The 25406-nt window shown below is 47.4% G+C and overlaps 1 protein-coding gene and 1 pseudogene across 2 annotated transcripts in view; one reads left to right on the top strand and one right to left on the bottom strand.

Annotated features, from left to right (window-relative positions):
• The window catches only part of LOC144174083 (tudor domain-containing protein 3-like), a 117538-nt gene that overhangs the window by 3003 nt on the left and 89129 nt on the right, over positions 1-25406 (top strand). For both annotated transcript variants that reach the window (XM_077702527.1, XM_077702526.1), the window contains exons 7-8: positions 9283-9419; positions 11130-11286. In XM_077702527.1, coding sequence (XP_077558653.1) covers positions 9283-9419; positions 11130-11286 — 294 coding nt within the window. The remainder of the gene's footprint in view (positions 1-9282; positions 9420-11129; positions 11287-25406) is intronic.
• LOC144173532 (uncharacterized) lies at positions 23323-24975 on the bottom strand (annotated as a pseudogene).

Here is a 25406-nt window from a genome sequence, read left to right as displayed (position 1 = left end):
AATGTAGGAAGAACTTTTTTGATTCAGCTATTTTTGGTCGTTTTACAACACAGTGAACTTCGCTTCTCCCGCGCTTTGCCAGAAATGGCTCGCAGGTGGTGCCAAGCAAACACAATAATAATTTTCCAAAGCCTTCATTTGAAAAATTTGTTTCCAACATTGTATTCTCTACACGTTTCGGTATCAGAAGCAAAAAGAATTACAGTTGTACCTGCTCTGGGTGCCGAGATATGTGAGGGCAAAATGCTAGCTTTGCATTGCAAGAAAAGTGCCGTTTCACCATCGAATTCTGCGCTAACTGAGCTGTAGAGTGCACTTTAAAATGCTATTATAATATAATAACAACAAAATATGGTGCCTTTTGATGAGGAAATTTACAGACTGATAGAAAAATGTCCGTGGAGGCTGAAAATGCCGTTTATCAGAAAACACTTTTTTTTTACCGTTTTTCGGCCCCGAAGACTCAACTGCCCCCTTAACAAAGTGATTATGTGTACAGTTTAGGTGGACACAAATAATCTTCGCTGTTTTTATGATGCATTGACCCGAAAATTGGTACCTAAGTGCGAAGTGACCATGGGAGGAAACGGCACAGCCCCTGTGTTTAGTTCTTCAGTTTTCTAGCTGCACAAGCTGCTTCTCTGACCGCATAATGACGAGCATGCACAAATATAAGCATTGCTGGCTCGGTGGTCTGTGGTACAAGTAGTACAGTAAAAGCTTGTTAATTCGAACTTGAAGGGGACCATGAAATTGTTCGAATTTAACGGAGTTCGAAATAGCGGGCGGGTGCTAGAATGAACGGACATCTGGACTCGTTATTGCGAATTAGGCGATAACGATGTTTTCAGCAGGTGATTTCTTCACCAGCGACTGTGGCACAAAGAAAGCTTGCAACGTCATGCACTGGCGCACTAGCGCTGGTGGCGTGCCGCTTGCGGCGGAAGCAAGCTAAGGTGTCGCAGCATCGTAGCGCACTCACTACGCTGTTTGTTTTTGGGTTTCGTGTTTTGCATCCCTAGTAAATTTGGTTTGGTTTCGATTCGCAACACACTGTAATCACTCTGGGCCGGCATCTTCTGCGAGGAGCGATGCAAACCAGGGGATCCCAGTTCGAAATAACCGTTCTGGATACCGACGCGTTCGAATTATCGGGCGTTTTCCCCCGTTGAAATATACAGGGCTGTGCCGGGACCAGGGCGTCGGTTCTTATTAACTGTAAGTTTGAATCGGAACAGCTGTTTTCTCTTTTTTTTTTTTTTTTTTTGTCCTGTGTGCACAGAAGTCAGCACGCACAGCCTTTGCTTGTACTGTGGCTGTCTGTGGGTCTGTGACGTGCGGAGGGTTCACTTTTGTGGGACACAGACTAGTGCGAAACACAAATTTTCCCACAAACAAGTGAGAAAATTGTTCAGTTTGTTTGAAGCCACATTACTCACGTGCACCCAAAGCATTTGTGAAAGTGCTTTGATTTCCCCATGGATGTAGGTGCCATTGCAGCTCTCGAATAATCATTCAGGAAAGCCCAGGGCACAGGCTACTAACCAAGGTACTAAACAAAATACTAGAAGTTCAAACAACACTAAACCAAAAGACGTGCCGTGGTACTCGAGGTTCATGTAGAAGAAGTGCTGGTGTCGTAACTGGGTCACATGTATGCGGTGTTGTTTTCTAGTGGGCTCTTGCAGTCTATCTCTGTCTCTTTCTTCAGTTGCTGAATTTAAAAAAGAACCTAGTGAAAAAGAAAGTGCTCACTATCACCCGTGGCTTTTATTCATCACAGCAAGATACATTTATTTGTCCCTCGTGGCAAGTTGATATGTTATTGTAGTTCTGTACAGCACCAGTGCATTTGAGGCTTTCAGAGCTAGTAATTGTTGATGTTCTCCACCAGATTGATGCTAAATAAAAACTAAAATCCTAAACAGTCACTTACCTTTCTCATACAAGTTTGCCAGGATGGTAGGGAGATCTTAACAAGGGGACGGGGAAGGGGGGGTGGGGTAGATTTTAATTTGAACACAACTGAATATTTTACAGGCATTTTTAATTCAGTTACAACAGAGCAGGAACCGAACTGCGTCATCCAAGCTACTAACAACCTACACCACTGGTCACTTGCTAAATTTTCAACATGGCTGACACCGTCATTTTCAGGAAGTCCTGGGAATACTGTCGAGCGTAACACTGTTTCGCCCCTGTGACACTTCGCTTGAAGAACGTGACTGAGGGTTGTCAGACATGGATGCCCAGAAGTGGGTGATTTTTTTCTGCTAAGCTGAAATGCCTCTCGTATTCAGCATTGCTGCGGTACTGATTGGTTCAACTTCTCCACATGGTTGACAACGCTTTTTAAAGGGGTCCTGAAATACCTTCCACCGATGCATGGATGTACATGTACCCAAATAAAGCAATGTATTTGCAATCTCCTCCCGCAAGAATTTTGGTAAAGCGATGAGTATTAGCTGAGAAATCGTAAATCAAAAACCGCGCATTATCGTCGCTCCGCGTTTCCTCCTCCTTTCGACTTACTCTCCGCTGTTGACGGCGCGCGAGCTTTGCCTCCCATGATGCTGCGCTCCGCAGCGGTGACGTACTTCCGCTATTGCGCTGCTACGTCGTCTGCTACGGGCAAGCTTTGTTGCCACCATGAATCCCGCACTTCGCTCAAGGCTGGAAAACCGAACGAAAAATCTGGCCGCATGTGTGCGGCGGCCTGGCCTTTCCCTTTCGCGGTGTTCGTTGGTGCAGCTGCTATCGGTGGCACGTGACTTTTTATCGGCGGCGAACTCGCAGCCGTACGGGGAAGATCGTGCGCTCGTTCCCTTTGATGCACCGACACTGTTTATCCAAAAAGTGCCGTATCAGATGTGGCCCCGCTGGTGCCGGGTCTTATTTTGCGGCGGTCGTAATTCCTGCCGGCGGCATGTGAAAAAGACATTTTAAATCGATACAGAACCCGTGCACAAAACCCTTTAATCATGTGACCAGTTCAGCTTGGGGCGACGCGTGGTGGAGAGCGGCAACGTTGGCAAAGCATGCTCCACCGCGGCTCTGAGCTTTCTAGCACTGGAGCGAGCGCCACTTCTTTGAGAATCTCAAACATCGGTTGCCTTGACAACAAGGCACAAACCACTGTAGAACTCAGTTACAGTTGCGTGTTCCCGGTTCAGCTCGGGGCCCCACCTCGCGACATGTGGGCACTGCAGGCGTACCACAAGTGCGAGATGCGTTTGACATTACAGGAGGCGATGGTGTGTGTGTGTTGTGGACGTCTTTGTTTCGCGATGCAATGCGACGTTGTGCTTCTGCGGGTGGATAGTGCTTCCCATGGTCTGGGTTATCTTTCTCGAGCGACGTACGACTCAACTTCGCATGGGGTATGTGCAGTGTGCGTGGCTAAAAGCCATCTCGGCTTGTGCGCCGGAGTTAAGTGACTTGCTGTTCGTCCCTGCAAACCGCGCGCGAGGTGAGTGCCGAATTTACGAGGGGCAGGAGGAGGCAACCCATCGTCTGTCAATCGCGGTTCGCACTTGCAACGTATGTTGTGACGTTGTGTTCGTTCGAAACCCATCTCTGGATTGTTTTGAAGTAGAATAAAATGTATGCGTCAAACCCGGGCATTCGGCTCAGGGCGTTCTCTGCGATTGCACGAAAGAAGTGCCACGGGGCTTCAATGCTTTCTTTACGGAACGTACTTAGGTAAGGGAATATCCATGTCGTGTTATGGCCGTGCTGCATTTAATACAAACGGTTAAACGTTTGTTTACACTTGTTTCGTTTGTCGTAAAATGTCCAAGCACTCCGGCACTCCGCCGGCAGATCAGCCGGCGAGCCGACGCTGAGCAGACGACTCATCTCTTTGCCGGAAGTGCGTGAAAAAGCCGCCCAATAGCAGGATGTCTAGCTCATGACGAACATCTGGGAATCGATGATGTAGACATGTGAAGATGGCGGCGTCCAAAAACACGAAGGAAAGGGTGAGAAAAAAGCGACAAACTTTACAACAAAAGTGTGAGCTTTCCGCTGCGCGTAAAAGAGTAATACTTGGCACAGATGACGTTGACGACCCAATCTAACGATTGCGCTAGTTCATTTAGTGTGCTCAAAACGCCTTTCAGGGCCCCTTTAAGCTGTTCACTGGTAACAGTGTCAACTGGTTTAGAATTGGATTGGATTGTCTGGTAGCTCCGGCGCGATGTGGCCAGACACGGAGATAGATGTGGCAAAATAAGGGTGCGTTTTTGGAAGGTTTTTGCTTCGTTTGTATAGTCGTACAAAGCCATCAAAATTCGGGAGTCTTCCGGAGAATTCGGGAAACATGCTAGGTATGCTACCTTAATGGGCACCTCGTAATTTTTTTTTTTTTTGCATGAAACATTGTTATGGTATAAATATTTGACTCTGGTGTTAGATTCATCGGGGGGAACATGTGGACTCAATAACACTAAAAGCATTGCCTAAACGAACTGCTGAAAACGTTGCTTTTCTTACTTGTCTCAAGACGCTTGCATGAGCTAAAATGGCAGTGTAGTTGGACAGCAAGCCCTAGTGGCACTGACCTCAAGCCACTAGCCAGTTTCACGATCTCAATGTGCACTTGTAACGCACTCACACCTGCTCACTGATTCCTCAAGACCATTGTGTACCAGGTGCGGAGAGGGCCTATCCGTAACACACATCCTCACACAATGCAAAGCACTAGACACAACACAACATAAACACTTTCCAGAGCTACACGGATACAACTTTCTGCTGCATCCAGCGTACTTACACGTACTTCTAAGTTTTTGACAGAGGTTAACTTTTTAGAACTCGTCTCATATCATGTGTGATCACCATCTGACCCTATACACCAGCAATCTTCATTGGATTTTATTTCACTTCACTTTTGTTTTGTTTTTACTGAGATAATTTAGCATTTACACTTAAAACTGTATCATTAAATAACTATGTCTTTCGCGCTCTTTGCCCTAGTCGGCCTTGCGCCAATAAACCCAAATCATCATCATCGATTTCAATGTTAAATGTTCTCAGTTGATATTTTGTGGTTGGTTGGTCCATTCTTTGTCAAGTACTCCATCATTATTGCTGCCAACTAGCGTCACCTATGAACGAATAGGAGGAGCTCGTCGTGTGTGCTGGCATTATTAATGATGTAATAATTAACTAATTTATTTATGTATGCGTTGGCATGTCTGGTGATGTGGGTGGGCTCCTTAGCGCATGGTCTAGAACTCCCCCCCAAAAATATCCTTGCTTCCCCCAGTTGGCATTAAACTGTGGGCCACGTGATCGTCAAGTGAACACACAGAAACGGGATGTTCCTGTATGCAAAGAGGAGGCAGTGGCTGCACCTAACACTTTACTGGGGACACTGGGGTTGCTGGATGTATTACACGTTTAGGGATGAGCACATAATTCAAAATCACTAGGATAGAATGGGCGTGGCTCTGCTGTCAACATTGTTGCTGCTATAACATGTCTGCTTGTTATGCTTTGCTGTGGATGCCACGATTTCTACGCTCTGCATGCTTTGTGGGTAGGTGCGTAATTTGCTTGGATGGAATCTCATTCAGGTTAGACAAGCACCAAACATGGTGCTAATTGTTTGGCCTGAAAAAATTCGCGTCAGTTTTTAACAAATAGTGTTGCAAATTGCAAGCATTTCATGTACACCACCAGGTTGCTTTGCACTTTGCCTAAATTTCTAAAATTACTCCTTTCAGCCCGGCTGGTGTGAATTGATGCCATTTCCCCTAGCAGGGTTCGTGCAGGTCCTTGAAATCCTTGAAAACCCTTGAATTCAGAAGTGGCATTTTCAAGGGCCTTGAAAGTCCTTGAATTTTTACAGGTCCTTGAAAACCCTTGATTTTGGAGTGAAATTAAGAAGACGACCACTTTGCGTACGAAGAAATGTATTCCTACTCCGTAAATTTTCGCCACGTTTTTATGAGGAAACCTTTGCGTTTCAATTCTTAAAACAGAATACACTTAGCAGATAATTTTAAATGCCTAGCCGCGCTGAAATCAGTTTCGGTTTTTAAGGGCCTGGCTGCGCTGAGATCAGTTTCGATTTCAAAGGGTCTAGCCGGATCCATATCCAATCCATCCCTTCCTGTTTTGTTCTCTCTAGTAGCTCGAACGTTCGGCATGGTTTGTGCGGCGTGTAATGTGTGCTGTCGAAATTACTGCACGCAGTAACTGTGAGTTAGGATAATGCCTGGTAAATCCAAGTTTCAACGCTCGTGGCTGAAAAACGACAGTTATGGGCACTGGCTTACATTGGACCCGGAGAGTCCACATCGGGTGAAATGCAAGCCTTGCACGAAAACGTTTGACATCGCTGCTACGGGAGAGTCGGCACTGAAAAGTCATGCGAAAAGCTCCAATCATGACGGGAACGTGAAGGCAGCAGTGAGTAGCACCATGAAGAATTTTTTGGTGCCCTCGCAAAGCGAGCAGTCCGTGGATGCAACGCCTTCACAGTGAAAGCGCGTGTGGCTTTGCTCCCTGTTGCCGGTGCACCGCAGTGCCATTTCGCCCGCTTTCTCGCCCCTCAAAGCGACAGCCCCAACCCTGGAACACATGCACTTGCATGGCGCTACCCCGTCATTTCAAAGCGACGGCCCGCCGTTCTAGAGAATTGGGCCCGCTAATGTACTTTTACTGTGTAAAGTGAGAAACCTCTTAATATGTTTTCTTGTGCAATAAATAATACATCTTGATGCATTGAAACTTGTGTTTTGTGGAAGTAAGGCCCTTAACATGGTCCTTGAAAATAGGCTGGCTGGGCCTTGAAAGTCCTTGAAAACCCTTGAATTTTTTTCTTTGATACCAGCATGAACCCTGCCTAGTGCATCGAGAACAAAACCAAAATTGCATGTTTTCTGGCGAATAGTTTGTGGGATATGTGGTGTTCTTGAGGGCGACCTAGGCAGTTCTCCGGCATAGGCCGCAACGCTAGCTCTCGGTGTGTCAACCATGTGGGCCCCCACACCTACGGCAGCCCAGCAAGGTTCGCTGATACGAGGACACAGACAGTAGTGCCGTAGCACAGTCGTTTATTTCGGAACTTCCAAAGCTCGACAGCGTTCACAAATCACACTGTCCAGTTATGATCGTGAACGAAAGGCAGGAACTCACAGCACGCGACAAAAACAGTCCCCACCTCAGATGCATGGTCTGCCACGGCCGTGTTGTTCTGCCGATCTCGCCCAGATCGGACCTCCGGTCTGACTCTGCATGCACATGTTTGTACAGCAAGATTCGCCTATGCACATGTTCGCCTGTGCAGCGCGCGGACCAGTGGTGCCGTCTCTCTGGGCGCCGACGAACAAGCAAAGCGTCGAACCGGTTTCAGCGCATCGCGTCTTCCCCTAAAGTGCGCATGGCTCAAGATTGCGGTTCTCCACGATTCCCACAAGTTCTTCAAGAATGCTTATTCCTATTGGCAGGACACTAGGGACTGGAACCATGGTTGAGAAGGACGAGCAATGTATTTACACTATATACATGGTGGCCATGAGAGACCTTGTGCCAGGCATGTGCCAGCCACTTCATCACCGTCGTAGTCGTCTTGGGACATGATGCTGTGGGTGGCTGTCCTCATATAAAATTCCCGTGACAATATCACCATTGCTGCGTTTACGGAGGCTCATTGCAACTAAGGAAAACATGGCTGGAGACATGGCGGCCAAAAAAAACTGAGGTCCTTGTTTTAATGACATGCTTGTAAACTTAGAAATATGTGCAATACACGCTTCATTTTTTATTTGTTGGCTCATGGGGTCTTAAAATTTAGGAGGACACAACAAATTATTTTGTTCTCAAAATAAAATTTTTAATTTCTTGATGTTTGAATTAGATGCCATATTGAGTTATTCATTAACAATCGCGCTATCAGCTCTATTCCTTGCTTGTAGGCTCGTGGGGTGGTATGATGTAAGAAAACACTTTTTTTTTTTCTCCAGAAGAAACTTCAGGGCTGGAAAGGTTAGACTGACTGAATTTAAGGGGGCGCATGGGTCTTTGATCAAAAACTTTATTTTTACAGTTATTATGATAAAAATTTGGGGGCATATGTAGTTTTTTATTCTGATTGTAGATATAAAAATTTTTTTGAGTAAAATGACTATATTCAAATTTATTTGGGTTTTTATATTCAATTTTTTGTTAGTCTCTGTAAAAAAATTGCTGGAGGGATGCAGCTAAACAGGGAATCAGTGAACTGTGCACAAATCAGGGAGTGCAATAAGACTACTAACATTATCTTTCTATCTGGTTTGTAGCAGAAGTTACGACCATTTGAAGTTTGGGCCTGGAAGGCAAAACGGGTTTTTCTGGTCGCCACCTTTCAAGCCCAAATTTCAAACGGTCGTAACTTCTGCTACAAACCAGATAGAAAGATAATGTTAGTATTATTGCACTCCTTGATTTGTGCACAGTTCACTGATTCCCTGTTTAGCTGCATCCCTCCAGCAATTTTTTTACAGAGGCTGTCAAAAAATCAAATATAAAAATCCAAATAAATTTGAATATAGTCATTTTACTCAAAAACAAATTTTATATCTACATTCTGAATGAAAAACTACATACGCCCCCAATTTTCATCATCATAATTGCAAAAATAAAGTTTTTTGGTTTAAGACCAGTGTGCTCCCTTAATTAAAGTAATTTGTGTTACCTGCAATTCTACAATATGTTGTTTGCCCCGTAGTGCTGGAAACTATAAAATAAACGCTGGTTAGTTTAGTCATTTGGCAGCGCGCAAGTTACCACATCTGACAAAATAACTACTCCAAATTTTCACTGTGTTATGGTTCTTACAGCAGACTTTTAGATGCTGTTTTTGATAAACGGGCCTCATTGAAAGCTACCTTTAATTTGTATTATGGTCGTTATATAAGCTTAACGTGTGTTAGAAAACAAGAAACACAAGGGTTATCAATATTAGGAAAACCTCTTACTGACGGTGCCTTTGCTAGTTATTTGTTATCAGTTGCCTCTAATCAAAGGTTGAGAATCGAGTATTCTGTGCCTTTTGCAGAGTGCGCTCAACAGCAGTTTTGTATTTCTGCACAAATCTTTATTATTCTTGCGGTGTTTAGGTATTGCCGTTAATGTAGGAGAATACCATACCCCATTAGCAGTGTTTAGAGGGACTTTGGGGTTATGCACAGCTTGTTTTGGAGGGACATCGGGTGGTAGCAGCCATAGGTTTCTTGCTCCTCACGAAACCTCGGTTGTACTTGTGTCCCACCCTTTCTGTGCCACTTGCAGGCAGCTTCAAGTCCATGGACCTGTGCCAAAAGGACACCAAGCCGAATGAATCCTTTGAGAAGCATCGGCAGATGACGATAGCGGAAATCTCTCGCGCCAAGGAAGGAAAGGTCAAGGTGTTCGGTGGGGGCAAGCAGGTGAGCTGTAGCACACTTGCCTTGATGCTTGCAGGGTTCGTGCAGGTCCTTGAAAACCTTGAAAACCCTTGAAATTGAAAATGTAGTTTCCAAGGGCCTTGAAAGCCTGGAATTTTTTCGTTCTCCTTGGAAACCCTTGATTTCTTCTTTCTCTGGGCAACAAAGAGGAGACCCGATTATGTGACCAGGTTTTTGTGGCTTATTCCCCCCCCCTCAAGGAAAAAAAAAACATGCTTTTTAGAATTTAAAGCGAGCTTGGAGGTGCAGTAGTGTTGCTTTATACAGCTTTTGGAATTTAAAGTGATCTTGGGAGCACAGGCATGCTGCTTTATACATTAGTTGGTTCGAAACGAAATCCCTGCATTGGCTGAGACAGAAATTAGCATAGGTCCCCTTCCAATTTTTCATCCTGCTTTCTGAATTGCCTCATCCTGTTCTTCATTTTACATGTGATTCATTTCATAAAAACGAATGATGCTGGCACTCCAGGGTTAACTAAAAATGAACACAGATAAGCAAACACAGTGCACCTAGCTCCTAAGCTTTAGTGGAATATTTTATTTAGACGGGTGTGATGGCGGGCAGAGCCAGTAAAGTCGTCTAATCCCCCCCCCCCCCCCCCCCCTCCCCTTTCATAATGAACACAGAAATTTGGGGATGGGTATGGCAGGAGGGGGTATGACATTATGTTCCTCGCTATCCGAGACTGTGTATTAAGAGCGTTTGCAGAGCTTGAAAAACTTCAAGATGGCATTGCTTTTGTAAAGCTCCCTCAGTATCACTGTGGGTGGGGGTAAACTTGTCCACTTCCAAAGGGTGGAGCTGTTCCAAAGGTTTTTCTTGAGATGTAAAGAAGCAAACGTTTAACATGTGAAAACAGTAGTGAAACGTTAATGCACATGCTCCCCTGTGTGCTTGAAAATGCCTTGGCAGGGCCTTGAAAGTCCTTGAATATCCTTGAATTCAAGTCCCTTAATCCTGTACGAACCCTCTGCAGCTTGTTAAGACTGCTAGGCACTGAATGGCAGCAAAAGCGATTCTTCCTCTAATTGAGGCTGCTTCACCTTCTACAGTGCTGGGGGTTGCCTTTGGTCTCGTGCTGGTGTGACCTTAGGCAGACAAGGTCATAAGATTTGCCTGTCCGCTGAGCTGCGCACTTGCGGCGATTCCTGCTCGGTCACACGTAAATGCAATAGGGAAAGGTTAACGCGGTGTGAAGGATGACGGAGGTTCAAAATGTGCTCAGGGAAAGGGGTCATCATGAACTTTGCTGGGCCATGGTGAGCTTTCTGTGGCTTATGGAATACCACTGATTGGCTCAAGTGGCCTTGGCCACTTCATTGCACGATTGCCCAAGTTTATTTACCTATTTCCAAAGAAGTTTCAAGACTCCTACGACAGTGCTTTGTCAGAGGTACTGCCAGCGCCTGTTAATAAACGACAAAAGAGTAATATTTGGTCTCAAATTCATGAAATTTATCTATGCTGCGTGTCAGCTAGGCATCTTTAATCTCATATTTACTAATATATCCCTTAGCAAGTACAAATTTGATGCATCTTTAGTTTTAGCTACCTCTGAGCAAGCCTTGGGTACTGCATGCGCACTGGGTGTTTTGAGAGATGGGAGAACTGTGCTGTGAAGGAGAATCTTGGTGCAAGGTAGCAATGTGCTTGTGCTAAAAGTGAGCCGGTGCCTCCGTTGTTTCGTAGCAACCCCAGGACGGAGACATTGCTCAACTGGTTGGCTTCGGGTACTCTGTGGACGCCGCCGTCAACGCCCTCAAGACGCACAACTGCGACATCGCTGCCGCAATGCAAGCGCTCGAGCTGTCTGACCGAAACCGAAGGGAGCGAGCCAATAAGCCTGGTGTGTATCTGCTTTTAAGCTTTCGGGTAAGGTGTCTCAGTGGCACTGTGATGCTAAACACGAAATCGGGGGTTTTATTTTTGGCCGCAACAGCCATTCTTATAGAGACGCAAACAGATTGGAGGGGTGCCCACACACACAGAAGCTGGGAAATTCAGCCTGTGGTGAGGTGCTTATTGAGTTAAATTATAAGTTGACTGTAATTGATTGATTACTATGGTTTGTCAACTGTAGTATTGGCTTGATTGAAATTAATTTTTTGATTAGCCATTTTATCAGCCTTTGGCCAATCCCATTTGGGGTTACGTACTACACATGTGGCCGACGGTTCGCTGGCCACAGGTGTTGCGGTAGAAAACAGGTAGGAGCACACAAGGCACATCAATTGCCAACACTGACGTTCATTAGAGGGCCAGTAAAGCTGACAGGGCACATTAAGAGAAAGTTGAGCAGGGCTGATGGGAGAAAGGGTCCCTCTGTCTCCAGTATATCCGGCTGATAAGGTACCTAAACCAGAGATGCCTGCATCTTTCATTGGTCTCTAACAGTGCCAAGACGAAAGACTAAGAAAAAGGAGTATACAGGATGCTCGCCGTGAACACGTGTACTCAGTGCCGTAACTTTTCTTTGTCTTTCGTCTGGGTGCTGTTCAAGCACACTGCGTATTTGTTGACAGAGGGTTCGTTTGCCATAGTATTAGGCGCACCGAGATTTGGTATATTCACCCTGAGGTAAATGGACAGATGCTTGTCTGGTTAGATCGAAGGTACGTACAAGCTTTGGAGTGCCTTGGCGGCACAGAAGGCAATGCGCTGTGGGCCAACAACGAATGAGAAGAGGTCTGATTGCGAGTAGGGGGACAATGGCGTGTAGGGGGCCACTAGCATGTTGCGAATAAAAAAGAAATTCGATTTCATAATTATTTACGTGTTTTACTGGGAAAAATAAGGTTTCGACAGTGCTTATCTTAGCATCTATATTGTATGAAATTTCAACTTTTAAAGAACTGTTGCAACTTTTTTCCCCATGATAAACCCTCCCCCCAAATTCATGCTGAATACAGTATAACCCCATACTGCGTTTTCCTGGCTGCTACCCTCCCCCCAAATTTATGCTGAATGCAGTATAACCCCACTCTTACGTTCCTCAGTGCAGCGTTTTCCCGGCTGCACTGTTGTTTTTGTGTAGTCCCGGCGCAGCTCACATAGAGTCCCATGTATTAAAATGCTCACTGTTACGTCGTGCCTCAGAGTACGTTCCCGTGTCATTCGTCGCAATCTGACGTTATGAAGCCGCTTGGGCCACATGTCTGGACCGCCATTTTGACGTTTGATGAACCTTGGCTAGGCTTGGCTACGGAACTGACTGCATGAAGCCGCAGGGGGTGCGATTCATCACCGCTAGATGGCCCTATGTTACTCTATGCTATCACCATCACCACTACGCTTACAACGGAAGTTTCATTTCGGAATGCTGGATGTGCGTGTTTGCCATAAAAGCACCACCTCAAGAATAGCACGCGCTCTCGTCGTCATCATGTGCTTCAAGCTTTGAGGACACCGCTGAACTTGCAGGCGCAAACTTTGTCGTGCCTTGATGGTGTCGCGAAAACGGGAGGCGCTTTCCCTTCAGGAAAAGATTGACGTACTAAACACAGCAGACAGGTAGCCACTGCGCAAGAGTGTCGACATTGCTAGGGACCTTGAACTGCCACTCGTGGTGTTTTCCAGCAATCGCAAAAAGCGGCAATCCTACATTCTCGAGGTTTTTTAAGGTTCGAAAGCCGAAGTTCGAAGACAACAGATCATGTCGACGTTACCCCTATTTCGCTCGTCCATTCCACTGCGTCAGAAGATGCGGTTCCAGCAGAACGCCAGCTGCGGCCACTGGTGTTTATCAGTCGTCTTTCAAGTGCCACCCCATAGGCGTAAAACCCCAATTATTTAATGATATGTGACTCCGCAATTTAATATCAGTAGCAACTCAGCTTGCAACCCGTCACGTGCGGATTGCAAGGTGCTGAAATGCAATGTGTGTATCAGCTCCGCTATGGTTTTACGTTCATTACTTGATTGGCTTTCTTATCGGGCCGGTGTTGCTGTCACGCTTTGGTTTACAGTCTAATCCCGCTACAACGAAGTCCGCTTCAACGAAATTTCCGCTTCAACGAAATATTTCCAATTCCCCGTCAGCTAGCCATAGAAGTCAATGCAACAAAGTCCTCGCCACAACGAACCATTTGTCTGGCTTGCTTTCGCTTCAACGAAATTTTCGATGAATTGGGCTGGGTTTGAACAATTATTTCACAATAAAATAAGCATAGCGCCAGCTATTTGTAACTTTTTAAACATTCAGGAAGCTTAGTTTCACCGAAAACATGCGCGGTGCGCCCACAACGCACCAAAAAAAAAAAAAAAAAAAAAAAAAAAACTCTTAGGCGGACGCCATTGTTTGATGGTGATAACGATGTGGCTGGCCGTCTTTACATGAGGCACAGGCCCGGTTCGCCAAGCCGGAGCTAGAGTGAACTAGCCGGAGCTACAGCCAATCTGTATCCAATTGAAATCGCACGAATAGTGCGGCGCCGTCATGTATGCGTTGTGGCTCGTGAGCAGCTGTCCTTGCCGTTTTCCTTCTACCATTCTTCATAGCCAAGAGCAAAAATCATGTTTGCGTGTTTGGTCTTGAAGCCAAGTCATCCTATCTTAGTCGCGAGCGCGCGGTCATGTTTAATGCAAGCGCGCGCGTCTTGCCTGCCAAGGTCAGTAGCTGCCGTGCCGTCAGAGGATAAGATAATGCCACTGCTCCTGCCACAAGCGAGGGGGGCTTCCGACGGCCTAGCAGCTATCTGAAAGTAATCAGCTCGGTGGGCACGCCTTGTGCAGCAATACGTTTTCCGCTTGCATTTCTTCACCCCCCTCCGTAACGCGTTCTTTGCATGCAGTGAACACAGATAACCATTGGTATGTTTGTTATCCAAATAAACGTGACGTTATTGCGCGTCACTTGCTGCCAATGATGCGGAAACATACGGGGCTATTTTTCGGGCCTTTCCGTGGTGTGTTGGGGCGGATTTCGCCTCAACGAATTTTCGCTTCAACGAAATTTTTCGCGCGTCCCGTCAATTTCGTTGAAGCGGGATTCGACTGTATTACGAAAGAGGAACGGGCGACTGCAATACCGTATTTATTCGCATAATTTGCGCCCTCGCATAATTTGCGCACCCTTAAGTTTTTTTCAAAGTTTAAAGAAAAAAAATTTTACTCGCATATTTTGCACTCCCTGTCTCGCCCAAGAGAACCCATTGGCACGTGCGCACAAACAAGCACACTTTGGACGGCGGCATGGCGCATGGGAGTGCAGTGACACACGATGCTGCGCGCCAATAGTCTCTTCATTCTTTTCTCACTTCTTCCCTTCTCCGTGTCTGGGTGCGCCTCCACTCCGCCCCTCCGTGACGGAGTGCAGGCGAGAAGGAACATCCAGGCGCCCTACCCGGCTACATTCCCCTGCTCTGCCCTTCCCGACACATGCACACCCTTCCTCTCGTCCTTTCCGCTGGGAGTCGGAACTGCTCGAGCGTGTGCCTTCCTCCTCCTTTCCTTTCTTTTGCGGCGTGAGAACTCGCACACAACACACACAAAGGCAGACGCGGAGTCGGAAGCACTAATTTCTGCATCGGAGGTGTGGGAGGGCGTATCAGCCCTGCCGCGGTGTCGCCTTGCCGCCTCTTTTTTCCTGCGTTCGTGCTGCGAGAGAATCCTCTGCCTCTTTCCTGCGTACGCGCTGCGACGGAATCTTCTCTTTGTGTTCACGTTTTGCCGTCGCCGTCAGTCAGTCACCTTTTGCTACAGTAGCGATGGGCTACAATAACTATACGGCGAAATTCAAACTCAGTGTCATTGAGTTTGCCGAGGAAAAAGGGAACCGTGCAGCCGCAAAGCACTTCAACGTGAACGAGAGCCACGTGAGGTATTGGAAGAAGCAGAAGAGTTCCCTCCAAAATACCAAACCTGGAAGGAGGGCGTTTCGGGGACCAAAGCAAGGAAAGTTTCCTGCCGTGGAAGAAGAGCTGTTGAAGTATGTTCGACAGATGAGGTCGTCCTGTCTTGCCGTGTCGTGCGAGATGCTACAGTTTGAAGCAAGGAAGATTGCACACGAGAAAGGGATCCCTGCTGCGGCATTCAAGGCGAGGCTGGGTGACGCGCTCCATGAGACGCCACCAACTGTCTCTCAGACGGAGAACGACCCTTTGCCAGCGGTTACCGCAGGACTGCGAGGAGAAAATTGTGTTGTTTCACCGCTTCGTGATTGGATTACGCCGAACGGGGAGCTTCATCGTGTCCCAGATTGGGAACGCTGACGAAACGCCACTGACGTTCGACATGCCGCCCAACACCACAGGGAGCGAGAAAGGCGTCTCGTCTGTGCCCATCAAGACCACTGGCTGCGAAAAACAACGCTGCACGGTGATGCTTGCCATGACAGCAGATGGCCGCAAACTCCTGCCCTTCGTCATCTTCAAGAGGAAGACAGTGCCCAAAATGAAGCTGGGGGCCCGCATTCACATCCGTGCTCAAGAAAACGGGTGGATGAACGCGGAGCTGATGCAGGACTGGATCGACACTGTCTGGGGCAAGAGACCGGGGGCTTTGCTGCGACTGCCATCGCTGTTGGTGCTCGACAGCCTCAAAGGGCATCTTGTGGAGAGTGTGAAGGAGAAGTTGTGCGACATGTGGACCCACCTGGCCATTATTCCGGGTGGCCTAACATCTGTCCTGCAGCCCTTGGATGTGTCGGTCAACAAACCCTTCAAGGACTACGTGCGCAAGATGTACGTCGAGTGGATGGCCAGCGGAGATTACGGGCTCACTCCCACTGGGAGGATAAAGCGACTGCCACTAGAGACGGTCTGCGAGTGGATCGTGGCAGCGTGGGACATGGTCTCACCCAGCATCGTGGAGCACAGCTTCAAAAAGACGGGGCTGTCGAATGCACTCGACGGAACTGAGGATGATGCGCTTTGGGAGGGCAGTGATGGCGGCCGTGACGACGACTTGGAGTCGGATTTCTCGACGAGTGATTCCGACTAGACCACAACCAGACTGGACTTTTGTAGGTACTTTTGACTGTGTACTTTCAACTACTTTTGTGTACTTTTGACTGTGTTCGCGTTTAAATAAACGAGTATCGTTCGCTTTTGCTATCATACTCGATTTTCTCTTATTTGTATAGTCCGCGTTAGGACCATTTACACGTTATTTTTGACTTTTCGCAATATACCCGCGTAATTTGCGCACCCCCTTTTTGAGGCCCTAAATTCGCGAAAAAAAGTGCGCAAATTACGCGAGTAAATACAGTACCTTGCGCTACGCAGTGCGAAGTTTCAAGTTTCACGGTGCAACCGACACAAGTTCTCCCTCCCTGATGTGTTTACCTCTTGGCTAAGGCTTGTGTGTTCCTAACGGGGCGCAGGGAAAGGCATCAGGGTGGCGTGCCGCTTCTTTTTTTCTCTCCAGGGATGCTATCACGGTGCTAGGAAAGTAGCTGAGGGCAACAGCAATGGGTTGCCTCTCATTGGTCGATTGCGTGGGTTAACCGAGGTCAGCAAAACAAACAAACAAAAAGCGGATTTTTCGCCGCCTTGTGCAGTCGGTTGCACACCCTTTCTTTTTACTTTCACGCTCGCGCTCCCAGTGCCGGCGCGCCAGCGAAGGCGGCTCAGCAAAGGGGGAAAAAAAAATTGCCCTTCTGATGCATTTCTGACGCCGCGCTCTGGTGTTTTTTTTTTTTTTTATTCTTACTTTCATGACGTACGGTTTCCGTAATAGCTCTAAAGCGCGGCAACGTTTTAATCGTTGTGTGCTCCACTGTACATATAAATAATGCACTGTCGACGCCGGTAGCGTCAGAAAGCTCACAGCTGTTAGCCAAGCTTGTATGGCTACGGTTCCGTGTATAATTCATGTCTGTAAATAAGAACTCCCGAGACTCCATGTGTCTTCGAAGCGCGCGGGGTGCTGTAGCCTGAGATTTTCACTTTCATATCACTTTTGTATTTATGTTTGGGTTCAAATATCCCTAATGTTTTATTTTTGTTGAACAACACTCATAAATAGCAAGCATGGTACCAGCTTTAGTAGCGAGGGAATATTTTGCAATATGAAGCTCTCGATCAAGGATTATTTTAACTTTTGGCCGAGCGGCTGAATCGCGGGGCAGTTGGCCAGTTGTAGAGAGGGCACATTATGTACCTAAAGCTACGTAACGGCGACCCCAGTAGCTCTCATGTATACAGCGGGGCGTGATATTAAGGTGCAATAATAAATTATCTTTATGACGGACACAGACACACTGACAGGCCAACATTTTCGCGCTCAAGTGGCCAAAGAAAGGCTATCATCGTTAAAACCAGCTGGAAAGAGACGCTGCCGCCACTGTACCGCATTCTGCGAACATTGCGCAACCGTAACCCTTGCAACCGCCGCCAGCCCGCAAAGTAAGAGATAAACAGAAAGACGAAAACCGGCTACCGCGTGAAAAGCCAAAGAGGGATGTCCCGCCGCGAGAAAGGGACAGGACAGGGGCGCTATGCGTCGTTGTGTCTATTTCCGTTAGCAGCCCAGTCAAATTTTTGTATGCGTGCTGTATCAATAATTTTTGCATGCGTGCGTGTGCGGTTAACCAGAGCGCCCAACACAAATTTGCTGCACCTGGCGACTTGCCGACGGTGGGCCCGATTCGCGCCTCGGTCAAACAGCCCGCGGCAGACGTGCCGCAACTTGGCGGCACACGGCGCCGCCGAGTCTACTCTCCTTTTCCCATCGAGACGGCCGCACCAAATCATGCCTGGGACGACGGGCCCGAAAAGGACACGCAGCGAGTAGACCCTGGAGGCGGCGCCGCTGAGTCGCCTTCCCTTTCCTGTCGTGGCTCGGCTGACGCAATCACTTCGCCTTCAAACTGTGGCCAGTGATAGTCCTGATTGGAAAGATTCGAACTGCTTGGGCTGCGGCGGAACCACGGGGGTATAAAACCAGCCCTGAAGCAGCGGCTGTGCGGCGGCATTTCATCGGAGGCACTGAGTTGAGAAGTGCTATCGCCTTTGTGCGAGCCATGTAACGCTTTTGCTACTTTTGTATATATTGGAGGGCAACATCGCAACAGTGGTGACTGCGCTGGAATGCCCAGTCCCAACAGTGTGTGTGTGTGTTTGGGGGGGGGGGAGGGCGGGCGGGCGGCATGGAGAGGGTATCACTCGCAGTCAAGGGCCGCAGGGCGCCCAGTTTCTGCCGGTGCTTGGCAGCCGTTACAGCAGTGTCGAACTGCTCTGCCGTGCTTCGTGTACTCGAGAACAAAGTTTGCAGACGCGTTTTTCGGAGGTGTGATAGCCTGCACTGACGTCACTGTATTGCCGTGTTGGTGGGTTGGTTGCACAGTGGAAATCTGCAGCTCTTATCTTGAGCAGCGCGGATGAAGCTGACAGCGATCGATCAAAAAGTGCGGTGGCGTCGTTATGTGCAATCCACATGTTTTACGAGACGTTACAAGACGCGAGCTTAAGCGACAATCCCGGTGTCTGGCGTTGGCGTTCATCATTTCAAAACGATTCCTTCACGAGGCCTCCCACAGTGCTAGCTTAAACACGGCAGTTGTTGCTAGCGAGGGGTGGTCGCCCCGCCTGTAAACAGTAGTGAAGGTAGGGGAATAACAATCACCGAAATTCACCGTCATCGTCAGCGCCCTCATTACACGGTGGCATAAACAAGAAGCGGCGAATGGGGTTGCCATTCGAAAGTAAAGCCATTCGAAAGCAAAACGCTCCTCCAGTGGCAAGATGCCAGAGCTCTTCGACAAAATATGCGAGGATAAACAAAGCTTCGCACGCGTTCAACTGGATAATATGATGTCCGATTCACAACTCACAAACGTGCTTAGGTGTACCCGAATTTTTTATTTCCATTGCTGGGGCAAATTCCACCGCCGCGCTTGCACGGTGGGGCTGTATGCTCACTTATAAATTCCACTACACAAGACCATATTACTAGTGAACCTGAGCAAAATGTTTCAAAACGGGAACCTAATAAAACCATATGGGCGCACGTACATCAGCCAAATTGTCGCTTGAATACGCATAGCGGAATAGTGCGGACAATTTTGGTGAGACAGACGTTACAAACCAAGCAGTCGGTTTGACGCGAATTACGTAAATTAACTGCGACGGTTGAAATGAGCGGTTCATCTCACGAAACGACTACACAGCGTGACATGCGCCTACGGAAACTTCTGAAGACCGAAAAAGAGGGACTTCAGTACGCCTAGTGCGTGCATTGTTAGCAGCCTCCACCGCCTCTCCCCTAAAACAACTGGAAGGGAGCAAGCGCAATGAAGCCGCTACGCGTTCACAGGCTGCGTCAACAAAAATAACTGCGGCAGTCAACAAGTGCCGTAGGAGCTGAGCAACTGCGGCTGCGTTTCCCGCCGGGCCCTCACCCCCTTGTTCTTCCCTCTTCACCGTGGCCCCTTTGCGAGTGACTGCCGAGAAACGCTTACAGCGCCAAACAGGGACCGGGAAAGGAGGGAGGTGCAGTTTTCGTTGTCTAATTTTACCATCCTTGACAGTTAAGCTGCACAGCGGCACCGCTAAATGCTTGCGACTCGTACATGCGCGTCCGGACTCGAGCTCGTGATAAAACTTGTTTGCACTATTGTACTCACGAGTGCATATACTCAAAAGTGCAGGCACTCACAAAACCAGTATTCATGAGTATTGTACTCATGAGTCCTGTGTACTCATGAGTACTGTGTACTCATGAGTACTCAAACTCATCAGTACTCAAACTCATGAGTACTCATACTCATGAGTAGTGTACTCATGAGTACTGTACTCACGAGTGGTGGACTTACCCCTGTACTCACTCGTCATCGTACTCACTTTTTTTTCTGGGTGTGTACTCACTCATCATCGTACTCGTGAGTTTGAGTACAAATGAGTGTACTCACGAGTGATTACGCCGACCTATGACCGTGCTCTTGACTGCATATTGAGCTCGCTTCAGACGGCGAGGCCAGTGATGAAGAGAGTGCTAAGCCAACAGCAGAGGTTCTCAAGTCGGGGAATGAGTTGTTTGACCACGGTGGAGTAGGCAATGACGTCACCCTCGACGACTTCATAAGTAATGATGCCTATGCAGTTACTACAGAAGAGCCGGACGACAACACCATAATTGAAAGCGTCAGCAATAAACGCATGTGTGACGGCAGCACTGACTTTGAACAAGAGCCTGAGGAATTGTCGGTGAAACCGACAGCCAGCAAAGGGATGGATGCCGTTGACGCTCTGTGGAGACACGCAGGCGAACATTCTTTAAAGCAAGCCTTGTTAGCACTGTTAGCATATGAGTGTCACGTAATGCCCACCCTGGTGAAGAAACGCCAAGCACTGCTGGTGGACTTCTTTACTATATCCTGAACATCGGTGCTGGTGGCAATAAATTGCTCTCTTTGAACGTGGTCATCTTCGCTTCACCCATGCACATTTGACAGCTGCAGTGCGGGGATCTGTTTCTTCAGGGCTCAGTGGGCATAAAACTAATTGCTCAATAGAGTTCAGCCGTAAGATATTTAATGTAAGCCTTGCGCTTTCACGGGAGTATGCAAGTGCTGCTCCAAATACTCCGCTCAACTCATGATCATGGCTTTATCTTGAGTGTCAAGGTTGCAGTACCTGCCCCTTCTGTGGAGCCTTCGTACATAAAGGAGTCACTTGAAAGTCTCATAAGACCTGTCTGCTGTCAGACTGACGCACCCCTCAACAACGCACCTGCCGCGGTGGCTCGGTGGCTAAGGCATTGTGCTGCTGAGCACGAGGTTGTAGGTTCGATTCCCGGTCGCGGCGGCCGCTTTTCTGATGGAGGCAAAAAGCAAAAACGCCCGTGTGTATGAGATTTTGGCGCACGTTAAAGATCCCCACAGGGTCAAAATTAATCCGGAGCCCCCCACTACGGCGCGCCTCATTGCCTGCATTGCTTTGGCGCGTTAAACCCTACAATAAAATCGCTCAACGATGCACCTAAGCCTACCACCGAACGGTTGGAAAGAGGTGTAACCCCAAACCAGCGCCTCGCCTGATAAATTCGCGCTTTCGGTCCGGTTCAAGATAAAATTCGTAGGGCTCGGACACGGGTCCAATTTACAAACAGCAGCATTTAATAGGGACTGAAATGACAAAGGAAAACAAAATGGAAACCTAGTGAGGTCCGCTGTCATACTTAATTAGGCGCTGTGAGAAAAGCACCGGTTTTACGATGATGCATGAACTATTGTCAGCTATCGGAATTCCATTGCCTAAGTATTGATTTTCACGACCAGGTTCAGTACAAATTATGCTTGAAATGGATAGCGGTAAATGAATAGCAGTTGTTTCTGGGCAATGGGAAAGATTGTGAAACTTCAATAACTGATTAAATGAACTGTAAAATCGAAACCTCAATTTTACCAAATTTGCTATTTAACGAACTTTTCAGCTGCAAGTATGACTTCGTTATATCGAGGTTTAACGGTATACAAAACAGCCCCACTGGCTCCAAAAAACATGAGATTTCCTACAAGCCGGCGCCGGGTGCGCGTGGGCAGCATGAGCTCTGCCCGCCTCTGCCAGTAGACGTGTCGATGCATAAATGTGTATCTGTTGGCGCCTCCACGTCTGTGATGCGCAGCTGCTCACTCCCTCCGGCTGGTACTTGTCGAGACATGCATCCTGATGCACCCCGCTGTGTATGAAGTGTGCGTGCTCACTCTGGCTGCTCGTGCAGTAGGGGTGCGTCGCAGCTGATTCAGAATTCGCGTACGTTTTTTAACTTTGCAGGCCTTTGAACCAAAGGAAACACTCGCCGTTTATATAACACGGTATTACGAATACGAGAGAGTCATGAAATCCTTCAAAAAAATGGTTGACTGGTCAAGGCTTGGATTGGTAAAGTTGACAGCAAGGGTGCCAGCTCACCTAGAGTTTTGTGCTAAGGTGCAACTCTTGCACAAGCGTTTACTGTCATGTTTTTAAACAGATCTCAAGAACCTCTTGCTTAGGTTTCATAGGAACGAAATTTCAAATGTACTATCCAGTTTTCTGCAAGGCGTAATCCGAAGATGTCAAGCACCTTTTTTCAAAAGAAGAGCCGCACAAAGCCAGCGAATTGTGTTGCATGAACGAGAGAAGAGTTTGAAAGATGCCTCTACTCAAAACAAAGGAATTGCACTTAATGCCACAACAACTGCGAAACATGCCACAATTAGCATTGATAACACAAATACCTCCCCAAAGCTAGAAAGCAAGCACGTCAAACACTAAAAAACCGGGCGGTACTAGCTTTGCTGCAAAGCAGCATGTACTGGCCAACGATGTTTCTCGCCTTCTTGCATCTGAAGCAGCGCTTACATTTCTGCCTGGCTCTATGAAAATATGAAAGGTAAAGTGGCAACAATTGCAAGCACGAAATATTTTTCGTGTCCTTGTTGAAACAAGCGGTGTGGTGTGTCATGCTGCACACCAGCTTATCTCAACAAAACACAACTGTGCCATTCATTAAAATGCAAAAAGCACTGTATAACCGTTAACGCACCTAATCAAAACCCGAAAAGAAAAGACACCACATAGGTTTTGTACTCGCCTCCCAAAATGAAGCGAATGTCAGTACGCCGTCATCAGACAGGGTGTTTTCTCTTGTCGCTGGAGCACATCCTGATGCTTGCACAGCACTCGTGCCGAATGTGCGGTCCGTTACAGGTTTTTTTTTTCCTTTGGGCCTCAGAGCAATCTGCATGCGTTGTAGCAACGCCACCTAGACTGGCTCAAGGCCGTGGGAATGCCTGTGACGTAGCCGAGATTGGTCCGGCAGAAGCGCAGGAACGCTTCAACAGAAGTCCTTATATTAGTTGTGTGCTTTTCTGACTTTTTTGCGGCTACACGTGTAATATACTGACTAAAATTAGGAAGGAAAAAGACAAAAGAGACCACTGCTTTCTACACCCATCGGTATTTTATTTATTTATTTGTTAAAGTTTGCAGCTTCCGCTTCTTAGTCTTGTTGTCATTTTGTTTTAACCAGTTGTTGTGCACGCACTTCGGTAAATTCACTGGGTCGATGACAAAGAACAATGGCCTGGGGGGATCTGATGGGTGCGGAAACACGAAATCATTTGCCAGTGATTTTTTTTGACACGGCTTGAGGGGTCTTGCTCACCGAGTACTTAAAAAGAACCATTGCGCTTTGATTTACGGCGTTGTTGTCAGTCACAACACGCATCACTTTGTGTCCAATTTTTTCTAACCCGCGAAAGACATCTCCTAAAACGTTGCGCAGAAATTCTCCATTAGCCTTATGAACGGGTACAATGTGCGCTACCTCTTTAATCTTGCACATGAAGCTGTGTAATATAAATACAAATGCACTATTTGCTGCTTGTGCATTGTTCAGCGCGATACCAGCGATGTTGCCTCCCTTATAGTCGAAAAATGGCTTTAAATGAATTTCGTCCACTATCAAAGTCACGTAGCGTTGCTGCTAATTCAACTAGGATATCTTCGTGGCCATGTAGCGGAGGAATGTATTGTCTTGATGCTCCAGTTGGGGGTTAATTCCGAAAGACGAACATATTGACTGAATGGTCCTTGGGTGTGGCATAATGATGCTCCCGTGACTGCGCATGTACTTGTACGCGTGGGGCGATATAGTAAATAGTATGCAGCAGTACACCATGAATTCAACAGAGTAGCGCCGTCATTCTTTTTTTGTTGACATGAACTTCACTTGCTCAGCGAGCAGTTGAATGGTCGGGGTCTTCTTGTGCCGTCTTCTTGTGCCGTGGATATTTCGCTCAGAAGAGGAGCGACAGTCTCAAAGATGTCTCTGGTTGAGCTTTCAGAGCTTGAACTCTGGGCACTGTCGAACCCCTCGACTCCTTCCAGCAACTCCAGCAGCCGTCGTTTGCTGTCGATCGCGGACAGAACTACCATTTTGGACCCGAGCTGCTTCACTGATGCTTTTGCGACGTTTACTGTGAGAGTTAAGTCGGTTTTTAAGGCACCAGAGTACTTAATCCAAGGAGCCTCATCGTTACAAATGTGAGTCAAAATGACGTGTTCATTGCATTCGATGACATGCCAAAATGTCAGCTTCTTGCCTCGAACGAAGTTTGCGACATCTTTCAAATTGCAAAGCTTATCTGCTTTGTCCTCTTTCTTGGCAGTGAGAATTGAGGCGAGCACTTTCTCAAGGGAAGCGGCCTCCAAGAGCAATTCGCTTGCTCTCTGGATCCTCTCTTCTAGTGCGTTCTATGGACAGGTAGCTTGGGCAACCAGGGAATACCGTCGGTACTGCATCAGCTCGAAGCCGCAAACGTGAGAGTGGTGTGGTCACTGTGCGGCCGGTGGCTTGGTCAATATAGCTTGTTTCCCGAACGATGTCTTCTGCTTTAAAGTGGTGCTTGCACACCTAAACAAAAGAAAAACATCCTAGCATCAGTACAGCTACATCGTAACAGCAACAGTACATCGAGGGCTTTGTGTGACGCGTTTAGGCGTAATGTGCTACAAACTACAAGGCTTGCCATGCAACGGTAGAAGCAATGTGCTAATAAAATCATAAAGCATTCAAAATTTCTCACCCTGGAGTTGGCTGACACGACCATGTTTTCACGTAGAATGGCACGTATCCACGCTTGTCTTGCTTCGTCGGCTTGAGGGAACAAGAAAACGTGCACCTTGGGGCCTGTCTTGCAATTTCCATTGCACCGTGGCACACGACACTTTCCAGGCATTTCGCCGTTGATTCTAACTCTGCACAAGCCTGTTCGGAACACATAGCACGCGATAAACACCGATGTCACTCGCCGTTGCCGGATCACACGCAGAAATGAATATTCAAGCGGCAACAACCATTTTACTGCGTGCGTCCGTGCAACAGACGGTCACAGCGCGTGGAAGTCTGGGCTGGACAATATCCAGCAAGGGTCGTGGATAGCATTTCTTGTCTAGTTGTCTTGTTTGTTGTTTGTGTCTACGCTGTAGAGGTTATCTGGCGATGTTCAGTGCAAGTGCACAAGTAACAAGGATTTTTTTC

This window comes from Haemaphysalis longicornis, unplaced genomic scaffold (assembly GCF_048455015.1).
Source record: "Haemaphysalis longicornis isolate Haplotype H1 unplaced genomic scaffold, Haemaphysalis longicornis Haplotype H1 scaffold_3, whole genome shotgun sequence".
NCBI classification, from domain to species: Eukaryota; Metazoa; Arthropoda; class Arachnida; order Ixodida; family Ixodidae; genus Haemaphysalis; species Haemaphysalis longicornis.
This window is presented reverse-complemented; position numbering and strand designations above follow the sequence as displayed.